The sequence below is a fragment of the Hipposideros armiger genome, unplaced genomic scaffold, assembly GCF_001890085.2.
Source record: "Hipposideros armiger isolate ML-2016 unplaced genomic scaffold, ASM189008v1 scaffold_33, whole genome shotgun sequence".
Classification (NCBI taxonomy): domain Eukaryota; kingdom Metazoa; phylum Chordata; class Mammalia; order Chiroptera; family Hipposideridae; genus Hipposideros; species Hipposideros armiger.
The window spans coordinates 4,687,534-4,708,893 of record NW_017731383.1 but is presented as its reverse complement, the minus strand read 5'-3'; the positions used below and the strand labels follow the sequence as shown (position 1 = coordinate 4,708,893).

The 21,360-nt window shown below is 41.5% G+C and overlaps 1 protein-coding gene across 2 annotated transcripts in view; it reads left to right on the top strand.

Moving 5' to 3' along the window:
• Positions 1-21,360, top strand: part of SIMC1 (SUMO interacting motifs containing 1) — a 48,801-nt gene that overhangs the window by 21,272 nt on the left and 6,169 nt on the right. Inside the window, exons 3-10 of one of the 2 annotated variants that reach the window (XM_019637478.1) lie at positions 684-916; positions 1,661-1,730; positions 9,251-9,405; positions 12,837-12,989; positions 14,698-14,826; positions 19,580-19,736; positions 19,863-19,947; positions 20,150-21,249. In XM_019637478.1, the coding sequence (XP_019493023.1) occupies positions 684-916; positions 1,661-1,730; positions 9,251-9,405; positions 12,837-12,989; positions 14,698-14,826; positions 19,580-19,736; positions 19,863-19,947; positions 20,150-20,184 (1,017 nt within the window). In that variant the 3' untranslated portion in view covers positions 20,185-21,249. Of the gene's footprint in view, positions 1-683; positions 917-1,660; positions 1,731-9,250; positions 9,406-12,836; positions 12,990-14,697; positions 14,827-19,579; positions 19,737-19,862; positions 19,948-20,149; positions 21,250-21,360 lie in introns of those variants that run through there. The other variant, XM_019637477.1, reaches the window with a different exon arrangement.

Here is a 21,360-nt window from a genome sequence, read left to right as displayed (position 1 = left end):
AGTTAAATGTTTAAAAATTGTTTTATAATTGTTATATTCCTATATCAAACAAACTTTTTAATGTTTTTCTTCTGATTGCGAAAGTAATATATGTGAAAGTAACATATATTTTCACAATGGAAAAATTGAAAAATACAAAAAATATATAGAAGAAGAATATCAATCATAATTCCACCACCCAGATAATAGAAAGCTGCTTTTCAAATATTCTGTCCCAGGCTTCATACACACACTTTTGTGGGGGAGAAATCAACTTAATATTTACTGTTGATTCAAAAAAAAATCAACATAATGGGATTCTCCTCCTAACAATAAAACATATTTGAAACATTTTTCTTTATTTCAGTATGTGATATACTATTACGAACACCCCTAAATATCTTATCACCTTCACTCCAAAATCAGTTTAGGCTAGCTCTTGACTCTTGACTTTCTTTCTGTGCTGCATTTTAACACAGATGAAATCATGTTATATGTAAAACTTTGAATGCTTATTTTTAAAAATTTAATATAAGCATTTTCCCATGTCACGAAAAGCTTTTTAGGTAAGACTTTCCAGTCTCTTTTTTTTCTTAGTGAATATTTCAAATGCATGGAAAACTTTGCTATCTTCAGCCTGTTCCAGAGCCTCTTGTTTTCCTCTGTAGAAACCCATCCTAATTTATTTCTTTTTATCTCTACAGAGCAAGGGTCAAAAATTAGAACCCATCCCTCATCGAAGACTAAGAATGGTAGCAAATACCATTGAAGAAAATTTTCCCCTGGGGACTGTGCAGTTTTTGATGGACTTTGTGTCACCCGAGCATTACCCACCCAGAGAAATTGTGTCTCACATCATCCAGAAAATCCTGCTCAGTGACTCTGAGGCTGTGGATATCCTAAAGGAGGCCTACATGCTTCTCATGAAAATTCAACAGTATGGACCTTCGATGTTGGCAAACCTCCTAGGGAACCCGGACTTGGGGCACAGCTTTCTCTCGCCTAAGCTTGATTCAGCTAACCATTAGAGAGGGTGACTTAGTATACTAGTGTTATTGGAATTGCAAGTGACAGGAAACCCAATCCAAACTGCCTTTAACAGCTAGTAAAAGAGAACTTAATGACCCATGTTACTAGGAATAAGACATGACTTAATTCAGTTTGAAAACAGTTACAAGGATCCATTTTTCAGCTCTGCGTTGCTTCAGTTTCCAGGCTCCACATGGCAGCCATCTCAGCCTCTAGCTTTTGTGATACTCTCAGGGGAAGAGAAAGTCTGTTTCCCTTATAATCACACGAAGTTCTGAAATCGAGTCGTGTAGGCTTTCATCGGCATAATATAAGACACGAGCCTGTCTTTGAGCCAGTCACTGTGAACTGAAGGGCAGAGTATCATGACTGGCTTCATGCCAGGGTCCTGGTAGGGCAAGCCAGGAGGCTGACTAACAAAAAGTTGATTTCTTCAAGGTCGAACTGGGGCACTAATGCCTCCAAAAGAGGTGTGGATACTGGGTAGCAAAATAAAATATGAAGTCCCACTGCTCTCAGATGCCATGGTATTGTAAAGGGTGGGGTGAGAACACTGAGGACAGGGAGGCTTCCTTCGTTTGTCACCTTCCAGATCCCATCCCCTCTCCCACTAAACTCTCCGGAAGGCTAATCGATGTCACTTGACTTTCAGGCTACATCCAGCTAATGCCAAGACAGTGGAATGGGACTGGAAGCTGCTCACTTATGTCATGGAGGAAAAGGTAATATAACAATTATGAGGGTGTATCTTTTGCAGAGGAAGTTTCAACTAGAAACAAAAGTAATAGCAAATCTAGGTGTAAAGTCTTTGTCATTATTCCCTTCTTATACTCTCATTCTCACCAAAAAATTCCTATTGACATGGCATGTGCTGTCTTCCAATTCAAGATTGAATACACTCACTTATCCCTCTCCTTGAGATCTCATTAAAAATCATAGTAAATGAGTAGAGGAAGTTATAAATCCATGGCAGTGAAAATAGGAGGAAGGACAATAGATCTGAATGAAGGTCAGAAGATCCAAAGGCAATGTAACTGATGACTGATGGTGTTGGGCAGAGAAAGCCAGAGGCTAGAATACATGTGGGAGGGGCTGAAGCCAAGGAGAGAGGACATCTGCCCAGTAGAGCAGAGAGCTTTTGGACTCAGAAACACAATATTTAAGAGCGTTGGGGTCGGATATGGGCTGTAAATTTGTTGAAAGTTTGTAGATGGAACTGACAACTTCTCCTTTTTTGAATACAGAAAGTTCAGTTGCAGGTTACCTATCCTTCAGGCCAAAAGCCAAAGGATTCATTTATTTTCTAAAGAAATTGAATGAACCATTTGTTATACATGAAGGCAGCTAGTGCAGAGTTGGTACGCCAGAAAAAAATTCTTCTGCATTCTGACCTTTAGGGATCCCTAAACTTGCCAGCTTTCTGTCTGCTCACCCCCAAAGCACTTAGATGGAAGAAATTATTTTCAACTTATAGTTCTATACTCAGCTAAATGATTAGTCAAGTGCGAGGGGAGAATGAAGACATTTCCAGACATATAGGAACTTGAAAAATATCCCCACACCCTATTTCTTATGAGGTTACTTGAAGATATGCATCAAAAGAATGGGAGAATAATAAAAAAAGAAGGAGGCACAGGATCCAGGGAGCACTACATCCATTCCAGGAAAGTAAGATTAAAGTAAGACTAGTGGACCCAGAGAGCAACCAGTCCAGACTGCAGTGAAATAACATAGGACTTGAAGGAAGACGATTTGGGAAACATCACCGAGATGGTAGACGAGGAAGTTCCAGGCCCTTGTTGCCCCATGGAGACACCAAGTTAACAACAATATATGGACCAGAACACCTTTGTGAAAACTATAGAGACCAGTTGAGAAGGTAGAGTTCTCAGGCCAATGTATAACCAAGAAGGGACTCCATTGAAAGCCTGTGGTATTTTGTGTCCATACCCCTTCCCCTATCCGGCATAGGACAGTGCAACTCGGAGGAAATCTCCCATACTCCAGCTCCTTCCTCAGGATGGGAACAAAAGAATGGTCTTTGAGTCCAGTGTTCTGGCTGATTAGGGGGCTGCCCAAGGGATGGTTTCTGTCATGCCTGACTCAGCACTGATGGGAACAGTGGCATAGTTGGAAGCTGCTGAAAAGAGAGGTTAGCACTATGGCATGTTAGAGTTGCAGAGAGTATGCAGTTCCACAGGCAGGTACCAAGGGAGTAAAAGACTGCGGGCTCCTGAGAAGAAATACAGGCAAGCCACTCGGGAAATTAACACAGACGAAAGCAAATACACAAGCTGTGAGAACACACATCCCCAGAAAAGGTCTGAGAGGTCCCAGAGCCTCTGTCCAGGCTGGTTGGTTAGAGTCTCGCTCTCCACAAACTCAATGGATAAAGATTGGGAAAGGTGGTTGTTTTTTCCAAATGCATAAAACTACAAGGCATACAAAGAAACAGGGAAATGTGGCTCAATCAAAGGAACAAACTAAAGTTCCAGAAACTGACTCTAAAGAAACACAGATTTCTCAACTTTCTGACAAAGAATTTTTAAAACTACCTTAAAGATGCTCAAGGAGCTAAAAAAAGAAGAAGAAGAAGAAGAACACAGACAATTAAATGAAGCAGGAAAATGATGCATGAACAAAATGGGAATATTAAACAAACAAAAAACTATAGGAAAGTATCAAACATATTCTGGAGCTGAAAAATATAATAACTGAACTGAAAAATTCACCAGAGGGGTTTGGCAGACTTGATCAAGCAGAAGGAAAAAAAATCAGTGAACTCGATGAAACGTCATTTGAAATCACTGAAACAGAAGCAAAAACAGAATGAAGAAAACTGAATAGAGCCTAAGGGACTATGGGACACCATAAGTGAACCATATACGCAGCATTTGTGGGAGGCCCAGAAGGAGAAGAGAGAAAGGAGCAGAGAGCTTATTTGAAGAAATAATGACTCCAAGCTTCCCAAATCTGAGAAAAGACATGGACACACAAATTCAAGCTCAGCTCCAAGAAGGATAAGCCAAGAGACCCATACCAATACACATTATAATTGAACTGTCAAAAGTCAAAGACAGAGTCCTGAAAGTAGCAAGGAAAAAAATGACTCATGAAATACAAGAGAGCTTGTATAAAATTATCAGCAGATTCTCAGTGAAACCTTACAGGTCAGAAGGTAATGGGATGATGTATTCCATGTGCTGAAAGAAGAGAGCTGTCAATCAAGAATACTATGTCTGGCAAAACCGTCCTTCAAAAATTAGGGAGAGAAGTGACACATCACTTATGAGATTCCCTAATAAGATTATCAGCAGATTTCTCATCAGAAAGTTTAGAGGCCAGAAGGCAGTGAGCCAATATATTCAAAGTGCTAAAGAATAAAACTCAACCAAGGCTTCTATATCCGGAAAACTGTCCTTCAAAATTGAGGGAAAAATAAAGACATTCCCAGATAAACAAAAGCTGATGGATTTCATTACCACTAGTACGGCCCAGCTAGAAATGCTAAAGGGAATCCTGCAGAATAAAATGAAACACTAAACAGTAATTTGAAGCCATATAAAGAAATAAAGATGTCAAAGGTATACATGTGGGCAATCACAAAGTGACTATTATTGTAATAATGGTGTGTAACTCACATTTGGTTTTCTATATGATTTAAGTGACTAATACATTTTTAAAAGTTATTCTAAAAGCTAGGATTGTAACTTTGTAACTCCACATTTTGTTTTCTACATCATTTAAATGACTAATGCATTTAAAAGATTTATTAGTTTGTTTTGGGACACAATGTATGAAAATGTAGTTTTGTGACATCAACATCCAAAATGGATGGGGAGAGAGCTATGAAGGAGCAGAGTTTTTTATGTTAGTATGTTGTTTGTTTTTGTATGTTATTGAAGTTAATCTGGTATAAATTCAAATTAGATTATTATAACTTTAGAATGTTAAATGCAGTCCCTATGGTAACGACAAAAAAATAGCTATAGAATATACCCAAAAGGAAATGAAAAAGTAATTTAAACATTTCAGTACAAAAAAATTAAAGAAAAAAAGCCAATAATGCAGGAAACGAGGGACAAAAGCTATAAGGCATTTAGAAAACAAATAGCATAAGAACAGAAGTAAGTCCTTCCTTATCAGTAATTGCTTTAAATGTAAATGGATTAAACTCTCCAATCAAAAGACAGAGATTAGCAGAATGTATAAAAACACATGATCCAACTACATGCTGTCTACAAGAAAGTCACTTTAGATCCAAAGACACAAGTAGATTGAAAGTAAAAGGATGGGAAAAGTATTCCAGGCAAATAGTAGCCAAAAGAGTATAGGTGACTATAATAATATGAGATAAAATAGACTGTAAATCAGAAAATGTTACAAGAGAAAAAGGACATTATATATTAATAAAAGCTTCAATACAGCTAGAAGATATAACAGTTATAAACATTTATGCACCTAATGACGGACCATCAAAATATGAAGCAAAAACTGACAGAATTGAAGGGAGATTTTAGTACCCCACTCCCAATAATAGATAGAACAGCCAGACAGCAGATACATAAGAAAAGAGAACACAATGAAGCAACCAGATCTGACAGTTATATATAGAATATTCTACCCAGCAACAACAGTATACACATTCTTCTCCATGCATATGGGACATATTCTAGAATAGACCATATGTTAAATCATAAATTAAGTCTCAGTAGATTTTAAAAGATAGATATCATACAGAGTATCTTTATTCTAAGAAGCCAGCATCACCCTGATTTTATCAAAGCCAAAGACACCACAAGAAAACTACAGACCAATATCCTTTATGAACACTGATGCAAAAATCCTCAGCAAAATCCTCAGCAGCATATCTTAAGGATTATGCACCATGACCAAGTGGGATTTATCTGGGAATACGAGCATGGTTCAACATACACCAATCAATCAATGCAATACATCACATTAACAGAATAAAGGACAAAAACCACATGATCATTTCAATTAATGCAGAAAACACATTTGACAAGATTCAACACCCTTTCATGAGAAAAACTCTCAACAAACTAGGAACATAAGAAAACTACCTCCTAAAAGCCCTGTATGAAAAACTCACAGCAAACAACATACTCAACAGTGAAATACTGAAAGCTTTTCCTCTAAGGATTCCACACAGAGAAACTGTTAGAACTAATAAACACATTCATCAAAGTTACAGGATACAAAATCAACATGCAAAAATCAGTTGTATTTCTATATACAAACAATGAACAATCTGAAAAGAAAATTAAGAAAATAATTCCATTAACAACATTAAGAATAATAAAATACTTAGGAGTAAACCTAACCAAGGAGATGAACAACTTGTACATTGAAAACTACAAAACATTGCTGAAAGAAAGTAAAGACATAAATAAATGGTAAGACATCTTATGTACATGGATTGGAAAACTAAATATTGTTTTGTTTTGTTTTTGTTTTTTTTAGCTGAGCCATCCTGCTACCTGTTGGCAGCTCAGCGGCTGCTCAGCTCGGGCTGGACTCGAACTGCTGTTGCTCAGAGCTCAAGCTCTTGAGCGAGCTCTTAACCAACTGAGCCATTCAGCCGGCCCACTAAATATTGTTAAGATGTCAAAAGTACCCAAAGCAATCCACAGGTGCAACACAATCCCTATCAAAATCCTAACAGCATTTTTTGCAGAAATAGAAAAATCCATCCTAAAATTCATATGTAATCTCAAAGGACCCTGAATAGCCAAAACAATCCTGAAAAAGAACAAAGTTGAAGTACTCATACTTCTTAATTTTAAAACATATTACAAAGCTACAGTAATCAAAACGTGTAGTACTCTCACAGAGCCAGACACAGGATAGAATACAGAACCCAGAAATAAAACTTTGTGAATTCGGCCAAGTGCTGGTCATCAAGGGCGCCAAGACCATCCAATGGGGGAAGGATAATCTCTCCAACAAATGCTATGGGAAAACTATACACATGCAGAAGAATGAAGTTGGACCCTTACCTAAGGCCATATGCAAAAATTAACTCAAACTGGAACAAAGATATAAACATAGACCCAAATTATAAAACTCTTAGGAGAAAACACAGGGGGAAAGCTTCATGACATTGGATTTCGCATTGATTTCTCTGATAATGATACAAAAGGCACAGGCAAAAAAAGCAAAGATAGACAAATGGGACTACATCAAAGTTAAAAACTTCTGTGCATCAAAAGGCACAATCAAGAGTGAAAAAGCCACCGACAGAATGATACAGAATATTTTAAAATCATATATCTGATAAGGGGTTAATAGCTGATAAGGGGTTAATATCCAGAATATATAAAGAACTACAACTCAACAACAACAAAAGCCAAATAATCTGATTTTAAAAAGGGCAGAGGACTTAGACATTTCTCCAAAGATGATAGACAAATGGCCAACAAGCATATGAAAATATGCTCAACATCACTGATCATTAGAGAAATGCAAATCAAAACCATAATGAGATATTACCTCACACCCGTCAGATGGCTACTATAAAAAAATTTTTTTTAAGAGAAAATAAGTAGTGGCAAGGATGTCGAGAAATTAGAACCCTTGTTCACTGTGGATAACACTGTAAAATGGTGCAACCACTATGGAAAACTGTATGGTGGTTCCTCAAAAATTTAAACATAGAATTACCATATGGTCCACCAATCCCACTTCCGGGTATATAAGCCATAGAAGTGAAAGCAGGACCTTGGAGAGTTATTTGCATGCCGTGTTCATAGCAGCATTATTCACAACAGCTAAGAGGCGGACGCAACCCAAGTGTCCATCTACATATCACAGCAGAGACAAATATGCTATATACTCACAAGGGGATTTTAATTCTGCTCTAAGTAGGAAGGAAATCCTCTGACATGCCGCAACACGGATGGCAGCATAGTGAGGACATTACACCAACTGCGAAAGCCAATCACAAAAAGACAAACACTGGTTTGACTTACATGGGGTATCTACAGTAGTCAGAGTCATGGAAACAGCAGATGGAATGTGGACAAGTGGTTGTGGAGAGGGGTGTCACTGGAAGACTTTCTTTCATCATAAATCTAGCACAAGTACTTGATTTTTTAAAATCAGATCAATTAATAAAGATCAGAGGGGAAAATAGACATATTTGGAAGGCAAGATATCCCATCCCCACTTCCTCCAAAAAAAAAAAAAGAAGGAAATGGTAGGTCCTTAGAATGGTCATTTTTTCTGCAGACCAGACCGTACCCTGCTCCATGAGTTTATGTTCCCAGAAAACATGCCTCCCCGATGGGGTTCGAAAAGTTCCCAACAGAGCCCAGAAAGAATTCGGTGCCTTCTTTCCTGGAAGCTGCAGAGCCTGACCTCCTGGGCCGGGATCCCGGCACTTGTCTCCTGGTTAAGGGAAACCAGCAAACTGCAGGCCTGCCTGCGGAGTAACAGGCACTCATGCTGGCCTTGGTGAGAATTACCACCAGGTAAATCACAGGGACCGTGAGGCTCAGAAGGGGTGAGTTAAATAAGGGGCTTCAAACAAACAAACAAGAACAAAGAAAGGTCTGTGCCACCAAGCGCATGCTCTCTGCCTGTGTTACTTGGGCTTTATCAGTTTGGATCATTTCACCTGTAACAGAAAACCCAACTCAGACTTGCTTGCACAGTAAACATAGGCATCAGCTCACATTCCTAGAAGTTCAGCAGAGTGGTAGGCATCTTGGTTGCTTGATCCAGCAGCTCAGCAGGGTCACTTAGGAACCAGTTCCTGTCTCTGTTCTGACAGCCACAGTTTGGGGTTTATTCTGACACTGATAGTCAGGGTTAGTGAGAGTGTGACTGCCCTCTGGCTGTCTCTCCAAATCAGACAGTCTGTGGTCCTGAGCCTCTGGGCTCTACGATCGCTGTTTGCCCTCTTTTGTAAAGACCTAGGCTGTGGGCTGGCTGAGTGGCTCAGTTGGTTAAGAGCTTGCTCCAGAGTTTGAGCTCTGAGCAACAGCAGTTCGATTCCTGGCCCGAGCTGAGCAGCCGCTAAGCTGTCAACAGGTGGCAGCATGGCTCAGCTTAGAAAAAAAAAAAAAAAGACCTAAGCTGCCTACACTATCCCTTTTAGGTACAGATGCGCGTGTTGGCTCACGGCCTTCCTTTGGACTTAGTATTTTTGAGAGCCCACTGCTCGCTGTCACCCAGGAGATTGACAGGAAACACCTCCTTCTCATTTCGTCTCCCACAGGGACAGCATCTGCCTGGACGACTCCTGTTTCTGCGCTACGTAGTCCAGACCCTGGAAGATGACTTCCAGCAGATACTGAGGAAGCAGCGACAGCACCTGCAGCAATCCATTGCAAGCACCATGCTGTCCTGTGACAGGCAGCCCCACAATGTCAGGTAACCAGCCACCTGCACCGTGCAAGGACAAGAGGCAGGGCTGGAAGGGGCCAGAGAACGTCTGGTGGATGAGAGTCTGGTCACGAGACAGTGTGACAGGGTAGGTGCTGACACTACCGGCAGTCCTAAAGAAACCTTCTCTATACCAAGCATATGGCGGGCACCAGAGCTGTGCGCCTTCCCCTCGAGGCCAGCGACTTCCTTTGTTTTCTTTCACTGTTGTCTGAACAACGTCATGAGATTCAAGGAGAAACCTTAACTCGCGTGAAACTCTGCATGGCTTTTATAAACTTAGATTGACCTCCATCCTCCTGGCTGGCATCTTCCTCCTGGAACTGTAACCCTGGCTTGTTTTGGAAATGGTCCTCACCAGGCTGCTATACCAGCATCCCTTTTGTCAGAGCATTACTGAAATCCTCCCATTCATTTTCATATGTTCCCATATGTTCTTGTGTATTTGTTAGGAATCATTTTTACAGGCCAATATGGGATATTGACTGTTATAACGCATTTGATAAAAAGACATTTCATTGTGTTTGGAGCATTGGTCAGCTTCTTCCCCTTAGCTGGCATGCCCGTATCCATTTCCCCAGATGTGCCATTTTATATAAAGTTTAATCATTAATTAGTACAGAGGTAGAAATTCAGCAGAGAATCTACAAGACCACAGGGTAGCATAATTGAGTTTTAAATGTTAAAATAACAGTTAGACTAACGAGAATAACTCTGCTGTGTGAGCGTAGGCCCTGGATTGGGCGGCGGTGGCAGACACAATCCCACACAAGCCCATGTCATCAGTTGCTCTCATTTCCACGTGTGCTGGTGTGAGCCTCTCACTATACAGTGTGATTGTTGGGTTTCAAGACAGTCACGTCTTGAACAGCACAGGTCCTCCCCTTTGTGCTTTACCAGTGAAGAAAACCACCTGTTCCAGATGGAGCGAAAACCAGCTGTCTTTGAGATTAAGGTTGTGGTTACACGGATTACGCATGTGTTTATCGAAACTCATCAGACAACCGTGTGCAATTTGTGGTACCCCACAGATAAGTTTTTAAAAAGAGAACGAGATGTGGGAAGTAAAATCTTTGAGATCTTGTATATCTGAAAATATCTTTATCTTCCCACACATTGATTGATAACTGAGTACAGACATTTAGGTTAGAAATACCTTTTCTACAGAACGTTGGAGGAAATCTTCCATCATCTTCTAGCTTTTCCAGAATCGCTGTTAAGAAGTTGTAAGCTATGATTACTGATTGATTCTTTTTATGTGCCCTGATTTTTATCTCTGGAAGTTTATAGAATTCTTGCTCAGTATGCTTTTTGTAGGTCTATATTCACCCACTGTGCTGGGCATTCAGTGGGCCATTTCAATCTAGAAACACGTCCTTCATTCTTGGAAAATAGAGTTTCATTTCTGCTATTGTGTTTTTAATTTCCAAGAGCTCTTTTACTTATTCCTCTCAATATTCCTTTTTAAAATTAATAAATAGTATTCTGTTCTGTTTTCTTCTTTCATGAGTCTGTATCTTCCCATGTCTTTGATGAGGCTAATGGTAGCTTTTATTTTTGTTTACTCTGTGCATAATGTCTGTTTTCTCCAAGTTGCTGTTTTTTGGGGGTGGGTAGGGCTCTTTTGGTCTTTATCTCTCATGTTACAGCATTTCCATAGGTGTCTGGTAAACCTTGGTAGTCTAGCCATGTTTAAGGGTGGCGGACGCAAAAGCTGACGGAAGCTCTGAGCACACGGGAGGACTTGTCATTCCTGAACTTCCCTGTAGGTGGAACTGCTGCCCATTTCTTAGGCGATAACTTGTCCCTGTTTTAGGGCTTTCCTCTTGGGCTGGATGGTTTTTCTGCAGAAGATTCCCAGTCTCCTGGTGAAGGACAGAAACCGGGGTGCCAGAGTTTTTCGGAGGAGAGGTGTGGGAAGCTGGCAAAGGGTCTCTGCCTTTCGCGTGCACATGCGCCCTCAGTGCCCGGTGTCTGCCGCAGTGCCTGTGTCTCCTCCCAGCTGTGCCTAGTGGCCCAGTCCAGAGGCCTCTGTGTCACCTCTCCACAAAGTTAACCTGTGGTCTGCAGCACTGAGGCAGATGATCCAAGGGCTGAAAATTTTCTAAAACAGCCTACAAGCCATCATACTTGTTCTAACCTACCCCTTCCACCCGTACTTCAGAGAAACCTTGTGCTGCGGTTTGCAGAGCTTATTAAAGGTTCTCTTCTCTTCTTTTTTGATAAATAGGCTTAAATAAGATTGCTTTTCTCTACTGCTGGCTTAGAACCCAGCTTTCTCAATTCTGCTAAGTCAGTTAAAATACATTCCTTTGCCAAAGTCATAGACAGATTAAATATTATCCTTAAAACATGACTCACTTGCCTTATTTACTTAGTTAATTGGTTACTTTTGATTTTGTAATCAGTATCTCTTAACCTACCCCCCAAATCAAAGGCTGAGACCTTGGCAATTACCTACATCTAACCACACATCCATCCCCCATTGCCCACTTTTGTGCCTTCCTGCACCCAAAGTAATCAGCATCCTGAATGTTCATCACTTCCTTTCCTTTTTATGTAGTTTTATATCATCTGCATGTGTTCCTATAAAGTATATATTTTTATTTTGGTTCCTTTTAGCTCTATGTAAAAGGGTATCATGCTGTAATCTATTGTATAAAAAATCTTTTATTGTTCACTTAATATTACAGAGTACTAAAATCTGTCCATATTGTTACCTGTCACAGTAGTGTATCCATTTTCACTGCTATGTAATAGTCTATCTTGTGAATATATTTTCCTTCCAGCTTCCAAAATTTCACTATTGTTTGTTTCTCCTCCTTTTCTCCCTTTTCTTGTGGATTTTTTTTTTTAATATTTACTGTAGTACTAGTCGGATTTTAGGAAGGGACAAAATTAGATGTGTGTATATCATTTTATCTGAGTTACCTAAGTGATCATCACAAGTAATTTTGACTATATGAGATGTTTTTACTATACTAACTTTTAGAGCCTATACCCTGTATACAATGGGACTCCACTGTACATACTCTAAACCTTGGTTATTAGCATTAATCGATGACGCCTAATAATAGAAAGCCAGCAAGGACTTCTGTGGCCATCCAGTCCAACTTACAACCTTGTCAAGGAATGTTCCGGGTCAGGATGCCACAGATAATACTATCTGACCTTGGAGGTACCTTTCAATAATTATAATTGAAAGAAAAATGATGATATTTTAGTTAGCTTTTGTAACCTTACTGTAATTAAATATATGGTTTCCATTAGACTTATTTAAATGTTGGAAACAGCCTAAGGGCCCTCTTAGCTGCCACTGGGGAAACCTAGGGGTCTAGGAGCCCAGGTTAAGGCTGCAGTTCTGAGCACCATATAATAAAACAGAAGTTGAACCTTTTCTTATCTTTTTTCCATTGCAGGGATGTGATCAAGTGGTTGGTCAAAGTGGTAACTGAAGACGGATTACCTCAGCCCCCCAATGGGAATCAGACCTCTTCACGAACAGGAACCTTGAAGGCTAGCAGTAGCTACCCTTGTCCCCAGCCAAACCTGACAAAGAACACCACTCAGCTGTAAGGGGCAGGCGGAAGCTATCTTTCCTGGGGCTGTTGGGATTTACTGTTGTAGAGAACCACCACTCCCTAAGATCAGGTGACCCCAAATTAACAAGCCCTTGGAACAGAATGAGTCTTACTAAAGACTATTTTTTTTGACCAAAGGCTCAATTTCTAATTCCAAAGGTAGGACAAACGCAGACGCTTTCTCCCAAATGGCTAGGACTTCACTGAGTGAATACAAACTCACAAAGCTGAAGTGGAACCAGAAGAGGCACACAGCCCCCCTCTCCTGGATTCTAAGAGACCGCACAGGGTTACAGCCTGGCATCCGTTCAGCCAGCCTCTGGCAGGAGAGGAGGCGCCGTGGGTAGGGGGCGTTCCCGCAGCCTCTGCTTTGTGTCTGACTCCTCCAGCCTGAGGTCAGAATGGCAGTTCAGCCTGCAGGTTCCGACGTGTTATAACAGCAATGGCTCAGACCAGGGCAGGTCCCATGACCTCAGGCCACACTGAGAAGATTCCTGGCATTTCTTTCATGGGGTTGAGGGTGGTCTTGGCATTTTTTGAGAGATGCCAGGATTTTAGGGGCTGGAGTTGCCTTTGCACAAGTAAGCCACTACTCCATGTCAATCATACTGACATTTGTCCCTAAATTCACAATGCTGTAGTATAATCTAGTTGCACCAAGCTGATTTTCAAATGAGACCTATATGTTTTAACTAATTCAGGAGACAATCTTGTATCTAAAAGGAGAATGTTTTAGAATGAAGGATTTACTTGGGCAGATTGGGAGATCCAAGGGAGGCAGACACTGTTCCTTCAATGGAAGCTAATCTCATATAAATAACAACAACAGTCAATGTATTATAAGTAAATAGTAGCAGTAATAAAAATAGGGCCCTCTAACAGTCGCTTCGTTATTATCTTAACAATGACAGGCGCTACCGTTCACCATTAACGAGTGCCTGTCTGCTTATAGCTTACAGGACACTCACAATTTTATGAAAAGAGGTGGTATTAGTTATCTGTCAAAAGTTGGCCAGCTTGTCACTGCAGACCCAGAATCTGATGCCAAAGATCCTAGTCTACCTGTTGTGTCACTGGCTGCAGATTTTCTGAAAACAGAGCCCTTTCTTCCATCACAAATAATAATGCGTGTTTGAAAAGGCTGACTTCAGGCCAGGCTCACCTTTCTGAGGGGTTGCCCAGATTCCTTGTACCACATCAGCCTGGTGCCGTCTGATGGGCGAGAGGGTCACGTTCCTCCAGTTGACGTTCTGAGACGGGACTTAGTCAACATTAGTGTAAAGGAATCAGTCACAGGAGAAGACTCTGTGGTAAACATCTCTTTTCCCCTGTATCAAATAAATTCAAGTAATTGTTAGTCATTCTGGACCTGTTTCTTCATCTGTAAAATCGAGAAGTTATAGGTTAGCTGATCCTTACAGTTCTCTAGAGCCTTAAGATTGTATGTTTCTATTTTTGAATTTAAAAGCAGCTTGCTTTTGCAGCTCACCCCCAGGTTCTGAGAGGTTCAGATAGTATGATCTGGCAGAGGGATTCAGGTAGGTGAAATTGCTAACTTCAGGCATGCTGATGGCTTGAGTAGTTCTCCCTGACCTAGTGTGTGCTTCTCAAGACCCTGTAGTCCATGGGGGGGCCTCCGACCAGCAGGGTGGCTCCTCGCCAGGCCTCCTGCTCACTGCGCTCTGTGTTCTGGACTCAGGGTTGTCTGCCAGCTGCAGAGGATGCTGTCCATCGCTGTGGAGGTAGACAGGACCCCCACCTGCAGCTCCAATAAGATCGCTGAGATGATGTTTGGCTTCGTGCTGGACATTCCCGAGAGGAGTCAGAGGTGAGTCTTAATTTTGTTTTTGGTTTTTATTCTGGGTACAGGGCTTCGAACGAAAATTCCAAATAGTAGTTAAATTGAGGGGGAAAAGAGGTGGAGGAGTAGTTCCTGTCTCTAACCTTGTAAAAGAAAGCCGTTCTCAACTAATTGTTATTGCATCTAAGGCATAATTTTGGGGGGAAGAGATAGGATACCTTAAATGGAGCCTAAATTTTCCTACTTTGTCCATGTGGCTTACAATTTCACTGGTCCATCAAGGTTCAGCTGTTAAGCATGACCTTCTCCCCTGACCCTCAGCTATAGCACCTGGCATAACTGTTCACTAAAGGCTGGAGAGATGAATGAAACAGGCATGTCTGATATTAGAGGGAGAGGTGACCCAAGAATGAATAGGGCTGGACCTGTACTAAGTATCTGGACCTGGACCAGATAGTAAGAATAAGGAATTCAATTCCTTTAAGCGTGAATTAGTAAAGCATTCCATTAGGGGAAGATAAAGAAATAGAGTTCTTGGCTAGACTTAATGATTCCGTCTTTGAACTAGTAATTGTAGAATCCAGAGGAAGAAAAATAAACTGGAAGAATATGAATTGATGAACAGTTGCTGGTACAGGAAGTACCTATGAGAGAGCCAATGTCCAGTGGTGACCCTTGGGGAAATTATCTGTCAGCTCTTTGTCTGCCTCTCATCCTCATCCCCTAAGCTCCCAGTTGGCAGCCAAGACTATTCTTGTACAGCTCTGGTTTCTCTATTAAAAGAAAATGTCATACCAAATAGTACTGTAATAAAGGTTTAATTAAATTACCCTGCTGAGAGGAAGACAAGCACTGGATCCCTATAATGTGTCAGTCATTGTCACATTATCTCATAATTCCAAGAAACTTTGTAACATTATTCCTATTTAACGAATGAGAAAAATACTCAAAGTAGTGAACTAACTAGCCCAGGGTTACAGAGCTGATCAGATTCAGAATCCAAATTTAAACCCAGGACTGCTTCCCTCTCAAGTTCAATGTTCAAACGAGGCAGAATGGCACAGCAGGCAGTAAGAAGGAAGTGTGCATAGGTGCCATGCTTGTTCTGCCACTTTTCCAGGAGTTTTGCATTTGCGTCCAACTCTCACACCTAATTCATTCATTGAAGCCCAGATTCTGGTGAGAGATGAGAAATCTAAGGAATGGGTAACTATAAAAATTTAGACTTAACAGAGACAAAAATAATTTAAATAAAATCTGGCCCTACTTTAAAACTCTCTCAGAAGGGGCAAATTGGCAACCACCCAAATTATACTAGGAGATACTTGATATGACCTTTACCTTGGTTTATCTTCATTTTTTAAAGTTTAGGTATAATTTACACACAATTAAATTATATAAACTAATTTCATAAGTATCATTCCATGAGTTTTTTGACAAATGCATACATCCATATGACCTATTATTTTTCTAGTAGCTCATGGATAGTATATAGAAATCCTGCAACCTTGTTAAATTCATTCTAATAAGAATATTTTTGTGGTTTTCTTAGGATTTTCTACATACAAAATCATATTGTCTGCAAATAAATAGTTTAACATCTTCCTTTCCAATCTGTATGGCTTTTGTTCTTGCCTTATTGCATGGGCTTGTACTGCCAGCAGAATGTTGGAGAAGGGATGAGAGCAGACATCCTTGCCTTGTTCCAGATCTTCGTGGGGGGAGACATTCAGTTTTTGACCATTAAGTGAATTTTGTGTAAATGGAATCATACAGTAGGTAACCTTTTTGGATTGGCTTTTTTCACTGGAGTCATTCAGGTTGTTATGTGTGTCAGCAGTTCATTCCTTTTTATTGCTGAATAGTATTCCATGGTATGGGTGTACTGTGGATTTCTTTTAACCACTTACCCACTGAAGGAGATCTTTGCTGTTCCCAGTTTGGGGCTATTGTGACTAAAGCTGCTATAAACATTCATGTACAAATCTTCATGTAAACATTAGTCTTCATTTCTCCGGGATAAATGCCAAAGGGTGTGATTTTTGCATCATATGGTAGTTACCTGTTTAGCTTTTGAAGAAACTGCCAAACTATTTCGCCGACTGTCTGTACCATTTTACATTCCCACCAGCAATACATGAGTGAGGTGGTTCCTCTGCATTCTGCCCAGCATTTGGTGGTATATTTTTCAGAGCTAGGCTTTCCATGCAGTTCATTTAATAGTTTCCATTTGTCTTTGCTGATAGTCCCCATCTAGTCACTCATTATGTACATCTTGGTGGGTTAGTTGGTTGGTTGGTTTTTTAACCTTGAGCCTATTTATAATAGCTGTTCTAAAGTCCTGTATCACCTCTTAGTCTGTTTCCTAGACATTCTACTCCTGGTTATGGATCACATTTTCCTGCTTTTTCCTTGTCTAACCATTTTTATTGTGTGCTGGACACTGAATGCTGCATTGTTGAGAGTCTGAAATTTGCTGTCTTCCTTTAAAGGGTATTGAGTTTTATTCTGGCAGGCATTTGATTTGCTGGCAGATTAGTTTTCTCCTATTGAGGCTTGTTTCTAGGACTTGTAAGGGTGGTTCTAAAGCAACCCTCATTAAAAGGCTCAAGCCTTGAGGCTCAGCCTTCTGGGGCCTCAGCTGACAGCCCGGTGTTTAGTGAGACCTCTCCACTCTAGCTCATTGAGGCCCCAGGGTCTCTCAGCCCTGGGGGAGTGCCAGAATCCCTGCTCAGCTCGCAGCCCCCCCACAACCCCCCCACCCCCAGTGGCTATTCTCTTAGACTTTTGGAGCTTCTCCCTGCACCTGTGTCAAAGGGGCTCCTTACACACATTTCTTGAGCTCCCTCTTCTCTGACGCAAATAGCAGCCACCTCAGACGTCCTGAACTCGTTTCTGTGTATTCTGCCCACTGCTTTCTGTTTGGGACCCACACTTTCCTCTGCCTTAGTTAGAAAGTGTCCCTAGCAATAAATCTGGGGTAAATGTAGGGTTGAGCACCTTCGTCTCCCTTCTTTTGGGAAAACAGTCCTTTATAAAAGCAGCTAGTCCAAAGCCTGAAAACAGTTATTCCCTATATTTTGTCATTTTAGAATTATTTGACAGGAGGATAAATCCAATACCAGCTTCTCTGTCAAGGCTGAATCTGGATGTTGGCCTTCCTCTTTGTCTTGTTTTTAAAATTTGAATTTAAATTGCTATAGATAACTGTACCTCCATTTCTTACTATGTCTAATACATTAAAATTACCTTCTTGTCCTCTGTATCTCTGAGTTTGCCATCTGTAGAATATAAAACAAGGACAAATGCAGGCCCTGGAATAAAAATTGGGAGAGAAAATACAGTTTGAAATAAAAGGTTATTGAATAGGAAAACTGTCTTGTGAGAGTAATAAGCCAAATACAGAGCAGAAACTAGACTTTGAAAGAATTTGGGGAATATCTTACAACTGTAATCATTTGGAGTTGTGTTAAAAGAAAATTTGCCAGAGAGGACATAGAAAATGATTTTTTAAATATTAAAGAGGTAAAATGGATTTTTCATAAATATTGTAGACATTTTTAAATTTTTGAATAGTAAGAAGCAGTTTTAAAAATATTCATTCTGCTTCTTTTATTTTGCTTTATTACAAATAATGTATGTGCCTGGTAGAAAAACAAAGAGACAGGGTAAAAAAAAAAAAAAGGATACTTTGTTATTTATCATTTTTATAAATGGCAGTGGCACAGAGTCCCCTCTTTTTCTAGATGTTGCAGAAACGCAAAGGGGCAGGATGTGTAGGAGAAAGAACTCTCGGAGCTGCTGGCTGGCTGGGTGAGCCATGCGTTCCACCTGCTGCCACTCCTGCGCTCGCAAGCGCGTGCTTCCCAGAACTGCTATGGCTAGCAAATCTGGCAAGGACCGCCCAACAAACCTTCAGTCCAAATCTTCGGGCAGTCCAGGGAAGCACGCTGTGCAGCTGAGAGTCATAATTTTTTTTTGGAAGCTGACCTCGCTTTTAGAACAATGAACTCCATTTGCCTTCCTGAAGCACAGCTCCAGCTGTGTGGCCCTCCTGCTCTGAACAGGCTCCAGCCCGTCCCTGCTGGTCAGGCTCCGCGCTGGGTAGAGGGACAGAGCCAAGGGCAAGCGTCCCTCGGGGACTCTCAAGTCCTAGACTTGAAATGTGCGAAGCTGCAGGGCCACAGTTGTGGTTTTCGCTTCTTTGGTCTTGCCCATGTTTTTCCCTCCATTGGAATGCCTCCTGCCTTGAGCCTCCTCTGATGCTCCTTGCCCACTGTCACCAGCGCCTCCTCTCTGAGAAGGCCACTTCCGGTCCCCTGCCGTCTTCCTATATCTCTGGGGACCACAGCACCTCGCACACCTGTGCACCTGCCCTGCACTGTGCGTCTCTTGCCCTGTTCAACTATCAGCCTTTTGAGACCAGTGCTCGGTTATTCATCTTAATATTCTTTGCTGTGCCAAGCAGTATCTAGCACATTGTGGACGTTCAGAACTATTTATTCTCAGTATTAATTCTTAGTCATGGTATGAAGTAATTCTTTTTAATGTGTCCTAAACATGTCTTTTACAAACGTCAAAGACTTTCCCTGCTCCTGGCAGTTGTGAATTCATGAACAAAGCCATTTCGTCCACAAGCGTGGTGGTTTTGTGGGCGTTCACCCTACCCTTCCTAGCCGTCTCTGTCCTGGGGCCCACACTAGCACCTTTGGGGAAATGGTGGCATGTGTCCCTGCACTGGCAACTGTGATGGGCAGCCCCTCTTCCTCTCCCCACGCAGAGAGATGTTCTTTACCACCATGGAGAGCCACCTCCTGCGCTGCAAGGTGCTGGAGATCATATTCCTCCACAGCTGCGAGACGCCCACCCGCCTGCCCCTGTCTCTGGCCCAGACCCTCTATTTTCTGAACAATTCCACGTCACTGCTCAAGTGTCAGGTACGTGTTTCCTTGCCTCGAACACCTTTCCCCTAATGCCTGAGCATAATGTAAAAGTGATCTGAAAACTCAAAGCCTTTAACCGAGGAGGCCATTTATTACTGAGTGCTCTCACTGTCTCCACAGTCAGATAAAACCCAGTGGCAGACATGGGACGAGCTGGTTGAGCACCTACAGTTTCTGTTATCCAGTTATCAGCATGTTTTAAGAGGTAAGGAGCATTTGTTCACAAAGACGGGGCGGGAGTCTGACGGTGGACGTTGTTATGATGAACGTTACCTAGGGGGTTCTAACTTGTCAGCTCACATAGAGCATTGTTCCTTGGTTGTACCTGTAAGGAACAAGGAGTGACACAGCTGGAAACAGGAAGTCACACGTTTCTGTGATGGTAGGTGACACACTGGTCCTTACAGCGTTAGGTTGTGTAGATAAGCGAGAGTCGTCATAACAGGAAGCGGTCAATGATGACCTGATGAGCCCTGCCTGGCACCTTCCCCTGGCCCATCGCTGCAACATCTTTGGTGGGGTGACTGCTGCTGACTGGACACTGCACACACCTGTCGGTATGATGCAAACACACAGCAAATCAGTGGCAAGGTGGAAATGGACATCCTACAAAATTTAAACAGATTAGATAATAAAATTGTATTACTATTAAATTTCCTATTTTTGATAATTATCCTGGCTTATGAAAGTAAATGTTCTTGACCTTGGGAAATCCACACTGAAGTACTGAGGGTTAGAGGGGCGCAGTGTCTGCAACTTATTCCCAAACAGGAAGGGGGAAAGTGTGTAAATAAAATTTACCTGCCGTGATCACATTGCAGTTGATTTTAGCTCAGTAATGGCACTTGGGGAGGTCACATAGCCCTTACACCCTCTCGGGCCTACAACTGAGGAAGCTGTTGTAGGGACATTAAAAAAAAAAAAGCACTCGATTTAAGACAGAATGTCGCAGCTTAAATCCCCACCTCAGCACTTAACTCTGCGTTGGGCAGCTAACTCTGCCTCTAGGCCTCGGTTTCTTCCTTCTGTCAAATGGGGATGGTGTTATCTAACCTGTCAGGGCTGGCTGCAAATGGGTGTGAGGAAAAAGCAGTCAGCACTCATTCAGGAGCGGGCTGTGAGGCCTTCCCTGTTTCAGGCTCTTGTAACTAAAACTTAACAGGGTGCATGGTCAAGGCCACAATTCTGTGGTTGTACAGCTTGTGCATTTTTTAGCATGAATGGCTTCCTAGGACAAAGCCCCAAAGGCAAATTCCATGTGTCTTTAGCCTCACTGAGGCTTATGTAATTGTTTCTTCTGGAACCGTAGCACAAAGTTGAATATTAAAGCAGCTGGTTTTTTATTTAAAGTTCACCTTTAACACTTCTTGTTCATTTCTGTTTTGCTTCCCAGGGACTATGCCTGGGTTATGGGCAATAGTGAGTTAACATGGACATGGGATCCGGTTTTATTCTTATGCTTCAAATATTCTTATGCTTAAGAATAAGGGTGAGGAGGGCCGGCAGAGTGGCTCAGTTAGTTGAGAGCTCGCTCAAGAGTTTGAGCTCTGAGCAACAGCGGTTCGAGTCCAGCCCGAGCTGAGCAGCCGCTGAGCTGCCAACAGGTAGCAGGATGGCT